This window comes from Antrostomus carolinensis, unplaced genomic scaffold, assembly GCF_000700745.2.
Source record: "Antrostomus carolinensis isolate BGI_N321 unplaced genomic scaffold, ASM70074v2 scaffold1187, whole genome shotgun sequence".
In the NCBI taxonomy this organism is placed as follows: Eukaryota; Metazoa; Chordata; class Aves; order Caprimulgiformes; family Caprimulgidae; genus Antrostomus; species Antrostomus carolinensis.
In genome coordinates this window covers 71,337-83,766 of record NW_010329257.1, presented here as the reverse complement: position 1 = coordinate 83,766, position 12,430 = coordinate 71,337, and the positions used below count along the sequence as shown (strand labels likewise).

The 12,430-nt window shown below is 38.6% G+C and overlaps 1 protein-coding gene across 1 annotated transcript in view; it reads left to right on the top strand.

The window, feature by feature from the left end:
* Positions 1-7,561: 7,561 nt before the first annotated feature.
* Positions 7,562-12,430, top strand: part of LOC104528450 (protein NEL-like) — a 17,148-nt gene continuing 12,279 nt past the window's right edge. The window contains exons 1-2 of the mRNA XM_010172462.1: positions 7,562-7,571; positions 8,004-8,144. Coding sequence (XP_010170764.1) covers positions 7,562-7,571; positions 8,004-8,144 — 151 coding nt within the window. The remainder of the gene's footprint in view (positions 7,572-8,003; positions 8,145-12,430) is intronic.

Here is a 12,430-nt window from a genome sequence, read left to right as displayed (position 1 = left end):
ATATAATATAATATAATAGTGGGGTAGAAGACGATAGCAGAAGACCAAGTTCAAATCGGTGTCAAATAAATTCCTAGCTAAAACTTTGTTTGAGTTGTTTTGTGGGTTCTTTTGTTTGTTCCCCTTAAATGGCCTCTGAACTAAATATTTGGAAATTTACTGTAATCCATACCAGAGCTGAACTGAAACAACTTTTGCAAAGCTGAATGCAAACTAAGCTCAGAATGTGCTTGTTGCATCCTTGGTTCAAATATGTAAAAGTCGTAACTCATGGTTATGACCGACTTGACTTCTCGCTTGAGGAAATTCAAGGTCTTTGGTCAGTACACCATGCAAGTAAAGCCTGCCTTCCCACTCTTTCAAAAAGAGAGAACAGCTGGCCAAACTAGCCCTTCTCTTTTCAGACAAATTAGTTCTCTTTTGTTTAGGACTCAGCTACTTTTACCAGTGACTGACACCTTTAGTGAATAGCACTAGTGTGTTAGTTCTGTTTCTAACCTGTGCAAATGGAGTTGTGTAGCTTTCGAACACTTGCAGGTATCTAAAATGGGTTTGTCGGTGTATTTCAAGGTATAAAAGTGCTTTTGCTATCTTGATGAAAATAATTACTTTTCTTTTTCAAGATAGGACTAACAAGGAAACAGAAGCATGTGTTACCAGTTAAGATGAGACACCCTACTGAGACGTATGGACAAAGTGAAAGCAAAACCAAATCTTTGTCAATGGCTAGAGGCCCAATACCTCTCAATTAGTCTTTCTAATGTGGATTAGCACAAATGGTTTCACAGAATCTTGTTGAAAAATACTTTTCTTTTCTTTTTTTTTACACTATTCGTGGATGTACCTAGTTCATCATGGCTAATTAGGTGTTCTGAATTATCATCTTCAATTGTTACAAATGTCACCTCCTCTGATGATATTGGGGATGTAATGAGAAACTGTCATAGTTCCAGTTGTCGGTGGGGTCTGTGATTGATCAATTTTTTTCAACAAAGAATTGTTAACAGGGTTGCATGGTGAAGCAGTCAGTGGAAAATTCCCTTTCATAAAGTTTCTATCTAATTTTGGAGTGCTGCCACTGCCACACATGAAATAACAACGCGATTGAATTTCTTTTTACTGGCATTTAGCGGGACCTATGGGGGTGTGCAGAAATCAATGGGGGATCAGGAGTCTGGAAAATTACATACTTGAAGAATTAATGAACTATAATTCCGTATTATATCCTCAATCACATTTTGCTTCCTTTTCATTAATGGAACTAAATTAGTTTTCCATGGACAGAGTACTTTAAAAAATGCAATCATGCTCTTGCTAAGATTTAAAAAAAAACCCCCAAAACAAAAAACAAACAACCAAAAACCAAACCTGTTTTAACAATACTTATTTTTTCATGCAACATGACAAATTTTTAGTGAAGAACGTATCTGCAGCACTGAGTCAACTTGTTGAAGCAATTTTTAACTTGACAATTATAGCCCCAGCTCTAGTTTTGTGCCCTTTGAGCCAGATTATGATTTTAAGGTGACTCAGCTAAAATTTCTACTAGACCTGGGACATGTAGAGATGGAAACAGCAACTCCAAAGACATTCAAAAGGCATTTTTTTCCAACATGGGCCTAATTCATTATCCAGGAGAGTAAGAAAAGGAAAGGCCATGGTCTTCACTCTTCTCTGAAGCCTGTGTCTGAGCTAACTGATGTTTCTAATGCTGTATTGAGAAAGTCCTGCTCACGGAATTACGTTATGCTGGGATAAAATTGTGGATTAATCTTCTCTTTGCTATGCCCCACAGGCCAGCTGTAATCTGGGCCTTCATGATTTAAACTTGTAACTGAATGAAATGTTGGGATGCAAATGCAGTTAAAATCAAGAATATTCTATGATTTAATTAAAACTTTGATGTGAGAACCCATGCAGTGACAAGCACATCGTAGTACTCACGACATGATATCATGTCTTTAAAGAGTTACTGGAAGCTGAACAAATCATAGTGAGATTGTAAACAAAATCAGGCTCTAGGACTTTTATTGACCAAGGAAGAAAGTTCCTTTGGGGATCAGCAGCAGCTGTTTGAGATTTCTGTGCATACGGTATATGGGAGTGTAGTGGGATGGAAATCCCAAAACCTGGTGCTTTGTGTTAACAAGAAGATAGCTACACTATATTGAACTAGCTTCAGGCTCTTATGTTTCTCCATTAGGACCTGTTTTTTGCATAAGATCTCAAATCAAAGGTCTGATTAAACGGCAGGGTCTTCTCAAGTATCATCATATTAGAAATCCGCTGTCACATGAAAACCAACACAAACACTTTACTCATCTTAAATGTGAGAAATGGGACTCTGGAACTTGCAGTAGAGATAATGAACTCTTTTCAAAGCTACTCCAGAAAACTGTGTTTTGACACCAGATACATTATGCAGTACAGTGAACTTTCATATTGTCCTACTGAGCAAGGCCTTTACCCCCCGCATACATATTTACTAAAATTAGATAACTCAGACATCAACTTAATCCACTGGGCATTTTGTTATCTGAGCCTAAGTCTGAATATTGGGACATAGTCTTTTATATCCAAGCTAGGTATAACATCCTTGAAAATGTACTGACATATGCAAAGACATATCAGAGTCTGACTGTTCCAACTGTACCCATGGAAAAAAAAAATTGAAGATTTATCTCTTTAAATAGCTTCATAGTCTCCCAAACCACTTCTTCAGTCATCTGTTTCTGAAATTATTTTTCTTTCAGTGTTTACACTTTATTTATACTCTATATGGGGCTGGACTGTGGGTGGCTCTGGAGGTTAGCATTAGGCTGGAAAGGCTGTTGCCTTTGAAATGAGATCTCAAATTTAGCCTAAGTCATTAGTGACTGAACATTATGGAAGTTGCTGACTACTCATTAATCTTTATAAATATATCCAGTGATAATAACCCAGTTAGCACTGGGACAGATTATTGCAGTTGACAGTCTCTATTAATTGGCAGTCTTAGCTGAGTGCTATGTATTGTACTATCCCAGAAAAACTTCCAGAATAGAAATAGCTAAGTTCTAAGTATTCGCAGCTGTCAATCTGTGGTGTTGCCTTCTTGACAGGAGAGGGCTACTGGGGCTTTGGTTTGTATTGACCTGGATAAAGCAGTTTATGAAAGAAAGGCTTTTAGGACTAAGTTGTGCTCTGTGTCTCTGTAACTTTGTGCTTGATGGTGGCATACAGGCTTTTCTGGGAGGAGGATTTGATGATTAGTATTTCAGTCTTGAAGTGAGTAATATGAACTGGTATAACCCCCTCCTCTTCCCCCACACCGCGTCTCTTTGTTGAGTGCAGCTTGACCACATTAGAGAGCTTAGTCCTATTGCTGGATGAAAGAGCACTGCTATCTTTCAAATTGGCAATTTTATATAAATTTCAGTCTTCAAAAGCTCTTATTATACAGAAATTCTCTAATAATATTCATCAGACAGCTAGCTTTCTTTTTTCCTTAGTGTACCAGTGGATAATTTGCTAATGATCTTATTTTACTTTTCAAGGAGCAGAGTTTTCTCAGTCTCCCCAAAAGCAATGGGTATAATAGCTGAAACTGTTGCCACAGTTCAGGAAGTGAGTGATTCTGAGGTATAAAGAAGGTGATTTGGAAGAGCAAGATTTTTCATGTCAAGGGGAGCTAGGTGTATACAGTACTTGCTTTCAAAATGCCTGTGACTGTGTGCCTACTTTATTAGAGTGGGGCTGCAGTTAGAAAAAAAAAAAAAATCCAGTTGAAAAATGGGTGATAAAGTACAGAAATCACCTGACTGACTGACTGATTTCACTTTAAGAAAAATGCACGGGAGAAAACCTGAATATTTGAAAACCAAATCTTGTGCAACACAAGTGTGTAATGATCAGTTACCCTGTTTTGTGGTAAAGGGGTATGTGCAGTATTGCCGTGAGTGCATCCATGAGTTACACAGAGTAGAGAAAGTCCTCATGTTCCTAGTGTTTTGTGGGCTCACCAGTCTCACGGGTGTATGTTCTCAAGCCACAGTGTTTCAAGAGCCAAAATCACAAATCTTCTGCCATGCAAATGCCATAGGGTGAAGTACAGCCAGAGCAGGCAGTGCCAAAGTGCTGTGGCACAGCTGTGTAGCTGCTCTCCAGTTTTTTTGGGTGAAGGTTACTTCCAGCAACTGTTTTGGTGTTACTTTCTGTTCCAGGCCTGGCCACTTGTATCAGTGGGATGGCAGATTTGGTATGTGCAATTGTGCTCTTTATTTGAAAAGGAAAGAGAAAAATAAAGAAAATGCCACCTCCATGATAGTCAGTGGGAGTTCTGCCATAAATTGGAACAGGACCAGGATGAGACCATTTGCACTTGCCTGTCACGCATATGAGACTCTTTTTTACTTCCTGGATGGAGATGCTTTCCCCCTTTTTTTTTTTTCTTCTCCCTGCACTTTGCCTCTGCTTCTTATAGCCAGTTGAAGAGTGGAACTTGCATACTCAGGATGTCTGTTTTGTCTATTTGCTTAAAAATATCAAAACTTGCTATTGAAAAAAAATACATAACTCTTTTCCTTGTACTTACACATTTTATTTATTTTTTTTAATAAGTGAAAATATAAAGCCTTTCAGTAACTTCCTTCTGTAGAGAAATATTTCATTTTTCATACCGTTTCTAGTACAGCATCAAACAGGACTTCATTAGTGCTGTTAATGTTCCATATAGCCCACTGATATACCATAGCCACTGGCCAAGCAAAACTTCAATCAGTTTTTCTCTTGTCAGCTCACACCTCTGACTGAGCAGCTGCAAGATGACTCATCGGAGAATGTTTCACCATAGGACAGAGAAAAATTATTTCTGGCTGCTTTTCTCATACTAATAAGATAATTTTAGTTGTAGATAACTTTTGCAGCACTTCCTGAGCCATGCTATGCCCATTTGAAAATAGAAATCCTTTTATCCAAATGTCAAGAAAATTTTCCATTAAAACAGTGATTTGTCTGCATTTTCTTATTTAACAGAGTTGTGACAGTTATATTTTGTCCCATTACAGAGCAAGTCGCTACTAGAATTAATGATCAGCATTAGCTGGGAGATTTAGAACAAAATTCTGTGCATAAGGAACATCTATATTCTGAAACCAACTGGCACACGTTGTAAAATGTCATTTGCCTAAAAAGTTAGTGGTGAGGAGAACTGTTTCGAATTTCTTTTGTTTGCTGCAAAATCATGTAAGGAGTAATGGATTATTCAGCATCAGTGCAGCAGTGGTTCCAGTGCAGTGGTTTCAGGCAAACACTGTCAGTAAGACATTTCTTAAAGACCGAGAGTGTGCTTCCAGCCACGCTTGTTATGGTAGGCTTTCTTACGTAACTCCACTCAACTTTGCATGCAGGCATAACGAAACCAGAAGAATGTATTTCTTTGTTTATTGGCATCTGTAAGAGCATTTCATCGCAAGTAATATTTCCTGTGATATAGGTTTGTCAGATAGTTTGCAAATAAATACAGAGAAGCTGCTTTTGTTGTCAGTTTACAAATACTGACATGACATTCAAGGCTTTTTCTTTCCCTGAATAATCAGTAAGTGAGTTCATCAGAATGCATTCAGCTTGTGCCTGCAGTACTGTGCTTATAATTGTAACGGCTTACAGATTCACAAATAAATTGCTCTGAAGGGAGGAACACAGGCTTGCTTTAATTCATATCTATTACTTTGACCTAAATAACACACTTTTCTCCACCTCATCACCAATAAATACATTCCACTTTCCCAAAGAAGAGATGTATGCCATCCAGTGTCTCTGCATTAAGTAGCAAGTATAAAGATTCATGTGGAGTTTGAACAACAGCTCTTCTCTTTTAGTCTCTGAGGTTGCATGCTTCATTGATACTCTAGGGCTTGTAGCTTTGGCCAAGCTCAACAAGTTACCTTGTGCCAACCAGGTGATCCCAAGTGTTTAGCATGGTCACTTAGATTCTGTTCTGGCAAGCAAACTATGTCCCAGGTGGCATATTCCCCAGTGGTAAGGGAACTTGTAGACTGTAGGCCTTTCTTCTTTTCCCTTTTCTTAACTAATCTGCGGGTATGTGAGTGAATAGCAGTAGATAAGGCACAGACTGCAAAGCAATCTTTTCTCACTACAGTAACATAATTTTCATTGATCTTCCTCTGATCTCTCAAACACCTCTGAGATCCCAGTGGCTCTTGGCTGCTCACAAGGAAAAAGTCAGAGTTTATACCGATTTAGAGAGAGACACACTGAAGAGCGGAAAATTGTAAAGGTTTGGCATTTCTCAGTCCTGCAGCAGGACTATTTAGATGATTATCCTGGAATTCATAGTGGAGTTGGAAATTTTTAAACCAAGAGAGACTTAATGCTTAATTTGTGGTACACAAAGTGGCTAAAATATATGCTTGGTGCGATATTCCAGCAGGAGTACTGGTAATTTTAATTGGTAATGTACACCAGGCGTGCCTGGTCAAAGAAGCTGTCGATAGCAAATCAGATTGAGATGTAATAATGAAAATATCTAATGGAATTTTATCAAGTAACTGTAAGACTTTTAAAAAAAACCAATAAACACATCATATGTTTGCACAGTTTTTCCAAAGAGATATTATTTGGCATGTAAACAAAAAACCCAGAGCACATCCCACCTACTTCCTGATGTGTAAGAAAAATGAAACTCCAAAACAAATGTGGGTGACTAAGCGATGCCTTATAGTGTATGCAGGTGTCCCCCACATACCCAATAATTTTTTTTTTCCTTCAGATGTGTAACAAAGTGTTTACAATGGATAAGGAAGCCTTGGGTTATTTTGAAGTTTGTGTTTGAATAGATGTTATAGGAGACTAGAGTGAGTATATCTTTATCTATGCACTTATTAGTATTCTCAGAAAAGAGATTTATGCCCTTATTGCAGCTGTCAATTGATTTTCTTAGCCAGTTTACACTTTGTCCTATGAAAATAACAGATGACATAAAAGTGAGCTAACAGGGACTGCGGGCAGAATTTTGATGTATTTTACATATATCTCAGTGGTCACATCACACCTCTCCTTCATAGCTGCATCCCAGAGGATACTAGATCCACTGCTGAGGTATTTTTAAGAGTTTGAGTATTAAGTTGTTACTTTAGCCAGAATGGCAAGTACATTTAGAGTTTATTCACTATCCAAACTCATGGAGGGGGTTTAGAGCTTTTTTTTTTCTAAAGGAAGTTTGCTTGTGTTATGTTTGTGCCAGTTCTATAGGAACCTCTCTGCTGAAATATGTACGCTACCTCTGGTATAAAACACAGTGAAAATGTGATACATATGATAACGAAGGACACGTTTTTATCCCTTTTATTCCCAAAGGAACTGTCAAGAGGAGTACAACGTGTTGTGTTTCATCTTTAGGGTCCAAGCATTTGTTTGGAGTCCCAGCTGCTATTTTTGATAGTAAGAGAGGAGACTGCTGTTAATTATGCTGCAAGTCAGAGGTGCTAGTGTAAGCCAACAGCAACACCACAAGATAGGGAAGCCCTACTAAGCTAAAATTGCTGTCACCAAGAGCATAAGCATGGACCAGAGTGAGTATTTAACGTTTTGATATGCTCTCAGAAACAATCTTTGTTTAGCAGGCAGCCTGCACTCATCAAAGGGTTAACATCTTATTAATCTGAACTAGGATCCAATTCCTTTCTTCATACTCTGGGAATTTACACAGATGTCAGATTACTCCGCATGTGTTGTGACAAAATAAGTTGCTAATATGTAAGCAGTAAATTGGGATGACCAGAACCTCTCCTGTTAGCAGGGCGAACATCATTAGCACAGGTCCTTTTATGGAAATTATTCAAAATTTTGCCTCTGGATAAATTATTCTGGAAATTCAAATGTCAGTAATCAAAATACTTCTGTGAAACCCAGAAATACCCAAGACCTTGTTTTTCCATCAAATGAATGTAGCAATTTCCTCTGTGTGAATTTTCTCCTTCTTTTTTCTTGTTCTTGCTAAACAGACATTGATGAATGCTCAGATGGCTTTGTTCAGTGCGACAGCCGTGCTAATTGCATTAACCTGCCTGGTTGGTACCACTGTGAATGCAGAGATGGCTACCATGACAATGGGATGTTTTCACCAAGTGGAGAATCCTGTGAAGGTCAGTATCTAAAAAAGGTGGGGATGTGTTATGACTTGCATTACAGTATTGTCTAGTATCTCTGACTGCACTGGTAATGTACTGTCTTGGGCGTTGTATCAATGAAAATTAAACCTTGACCCAAAGCTATCGTAATCTAAATAAGCATCATAAACAAAAAGCAAAATAATGTATAAGTATTCCTAACCTATAGTTGGAGCATTAGTGTCCCTTTCTGCGATTTGCTAAATTAATATCTGAAGTCAGGCATGGTGCTTAAAACAGTGTCTCTGGCCCTGCGTTTGCTTCTGTGCACAGTCCTTGCATAAGCCATTTCCCATGGGCTGAGAGCATGCCCTGTTATCTGTCGCTCCGTAGTTATCTGTTCATATGTCAGATTCTTTATATGTAGAAATGGGCCTCAATCCAGACCTCAGTTCCTCCACATCATTCCTCATACACAGAAATAGTCTGTGATGAAAATATTTCCCATTGCAAAGAATAATTGTGCAGCCCTGACACCCTTGCCCACACCTGGGTTAGTACTGTGGTGTTTCTCCTGTGCATAGGCTGCTTGTAAAAAGTTGCAATTTGAAGAACAACCTTAAAAACTGGAAGCTCCGTGGACTTAGGGTTGGGGCAAGGTGCAAGAGACAAGAGAGTGACTGGGGGGACAAGGAGACAGGAAGGTTTTCTTTGTTTACAAATGATGTTAGAGAGAACAGCAGCTTATTAAGAACAGTTATTTTCAGATGCAGATCTCTTTGTATGGAATGTGATTCAGCTCTTAAGAAATTGCATGCTGTTGCTCTTAAATAAGAGAACAAACCAGTTTTGTCATGGACTACTTAGGGCACAATTAGGAGAAAGGAGAACCCTTCTGTCTCTGAATGCTGAAATATTCAGTGCTCACACAGTGTAAGCTTTCCTATCTTGCTGTTTAAACTGACATTGACTCACATTGGTGGGCTGTGTCAGTCCCAAAGGGAAGCAATTGAATTAATTTCACTATGGCAGACACACAGACAGCTCTCCAGGAGCGAGAATGACCTTTTCGGAAGCCCCATCATCAATACTTTATTTCAACACATTTTCACCACAGCTGAAAGCCTGTATTCCCAGGAGGAATCAGTGATTTGAGTCAGCCACTGCTTTCATAAGTCAAGCTTTCTTTATCAAGAACTAACTAAATGTCAGTGTTAGCTGGCCAGATGTTAGGACAAGAAGGTGCTGTGATCCCTATGATTACAATGTTGCTCTTCTGTCACTTGTGGCGCAGGTAATACTCTAGCCAGGCATTTATAGAAGTATTCTTAATACCCCGTTTTATCTTCAATGTCAATATAGCATTTGTCTCATGAGTTGAAGACAGTGGTTTCATATGTGCTATCTCAAGAGATACAAGTGATGCAAAGTAACTCTGTTAAGATGTGTGCAAACAAGCAATGATTAAGCAACAATTTCTAAGAAAATGAAAATCCAAGGAAAAAGAAATATGGGGATTACTACATGTATGCAGAAGTGGCAGTTATCAAAATGTTTTGACCTTTTCTACAAAGTGCTAGCAGCTCTTTATTAAACATACACAGAGGATAACAAGTAATTAGAATTAAATCACAGATGCCAGGAAACTATCTTCATTGCTGATAACCCTAGTCACTAACAGGGGAACACTTTCAATTTGATTGATTGCAGCTCCGAATTTTGGAATGTGTATCAACTCGAGATGGAGAGGAAGGTTAGATATTTCTTTAGTCTTACTACATCACTTTTTATTGGATTGAAGCCTGTGACATTGTGTCTTAGACATAAAGTAAAACCTGAAAAAGGTATGAAGAGACAGACTAAAATCCATTGCAGAACATCCAGTAGCAGAACACAGTAGCACGAAAGCAATTGGTTTCTCTGCTGTCAGATCTTTCCACTGTGAGAGATTCCCCTACTGGGTTTAAAGGCATAAGAAAATGGATTTCTTTTGTCACTTCTTCAGTATCCCCTAGTAAGAGGTGATTAGATTGAGCTGTTGGTGGATGGTCTTTTAAACACTCACTCTACAGCTGAGCAGCTTCCAGGCTATACTAATCTCGTATTTCACATCTCAGTTCTTCACTTCCCACCTGCAGCTGTACAAGCTTCTTGCTGCATCCAGGACCAGTGTCCTCTGAAGCTTTCTGGCTTGTGCAAGTGCTAGAGCTTGCAGAACTGTAGAAGGAACAGTGCTGAATCACACAGAAGAGAAACTGGGCCTGCCTTGATTTCTTTCTTGAGGGAACAAAGAATTTAAACCTCATGGGAAACAGAAAATGTTCTTTGAGAGCTTCTCCGTTGTGCTTTCTAGGAGGACTACTTCAAAGCAGTGTTAATATGGAATGCATAACAGGCTTGTCTTTGGCTCTTCACAAGTTTTAGTTGCTTTGAAAAAAGCTCCCTCTTTCAGTGGAAAAAAACTTTAAAAGCTAAGAAAGTATGGGTTGAAATCTTTTCTTTCTTGATTTTTCTGTATGGTCTGCTTCAAATATGGGTCTGTCTGTGTCCCCTGGACATGTACTGCTACAGTACTACAGAAAACATTTCTGTGACCATTGTTAGTCAGAAACTTGTTGCTTTCACCAAAGGCTTCAGTTTTAAAGATTCAGGTGGAAATACCTCTGTTAAGATCACAGAAGCACAGGAGCATTTCCATAAAAGCCTTATTTTAACAGAATACCAAAACCTAATCCTTTTGTAGGAAATGGTCAGGTCAGGACAATGTACTAAAGATTCTTAACTAGGAGTGGACTCCTTGGTAGCATTAGACTTTGTCAGTGCTTGGTAGTGAATTAATAGTTGATGAATTGCGTGTTTTACACATTTATTGACCTTGGCTACTGCTGCATCTTTGTCACAACTGGGAATATTGAGCATTTTAAATTATGTACTTGAATACAGAAATTCATAATCCCATTTTATTGTACCTACAGGCAATGGAAGACTTAAGATATTCCTTTGTTTTTAGTTTTGCCTCACATTATACTCCTGGGTAGACCTGTGGTCTCTATAACAATTACTGAGAAAAATGATGGGAAATGCAGCTGTACCGCTTCAACCTCTTACCAGCACTTGCTGCATTTCCCTGGGAAATAGGATTATGCTGTGCATCACCTTATTTCCAGAAAAGTGGTGAAAGATCGGCTGCTTAGTTTTTGAGAGCTGTATGAGTTTAGGAAGTTTTAAATTTTATATATATGTAAATGTAGCATTCAGCATGGTGTGTTATCTGGCACCTTCCTCTTTGCCCCTCTACAGCTTTTCTTTATAGTTTCTTTGCACAGTCTTATTGGTGCTCTGAAGGTTGTCTGTCACATACCATTTAATAAAAGAGAGTTGGCTCAGATAGTAAGTATTGCAGCCTCAAGCTTAATTGCATTAAGAAACTGGAACCACTGAGGGCAAAAACCTAAAATAAGAGCATTCTGGACCGGTTTATATTTGCTCTGCAGTCCTGTGTAAGATCCTGATTCCTTTGAATTTGTTCCCTGCAATGTCTAAAAGCTTCCAAAAATCAGTTGAAGAAAGAATCTCTATTGGTTTATGCCAGAAAAGTGCGGGTTATACCACATCAGCTCTTGGACATATTGCATACCTCTACATCTGAAGGATAGCTCACCGAATTAATACAGCCCCTTAGGACTTACCAAGAGTATCTGTCAGGAACCAGCTGTTGTTGATACAAAATATAAGTTCAACATACCTTCACTCTCAGCAGGTTCCTTATTCTTTAAATGAGACAGGTACAAATGAAAGGATTGAAAAGCATCAATCCGGAATGCCCAATTCAAAAAAGATCTTTTTGATTGCAAGAGTTTATCTGTATGTGAACTCCCAGTTTAGGATTTATCTTCTGAAATGTCTTGTCGTATTCTTCTTCTGCCTCTGCTGTACTGCTTGCAGAAGTGGAATCCTTCCTCCTCTGTGTGACAGAGCAGGCTGCCTGACAACACAGAGGGCTAGGGCTCTACTTGAACAGTATTTTCCACAGTCCAGGATAATGAGGGATGGAGGCATAATAAAAACCTCAGAATGCTCCCCAGCCTTAGTGAATGAACAAAGTCCAAAATGGTAACTTCAGCATTGATGTCTCTGGATCTGGAAGGCCAAGGAATTGCTGATTGTCAGGATGTCTCAATTTATCTCATAGTACATCCAGTATTTTAACTAGTACATGAAGTCTCTTGCAGTTGAAAAACCACTGTCATTTTGGAGTCCAACACTTAGATCTTTCTGCAGTGCTGGTAATGTTTAACAGAAACTTTGTTATTTATAGCACT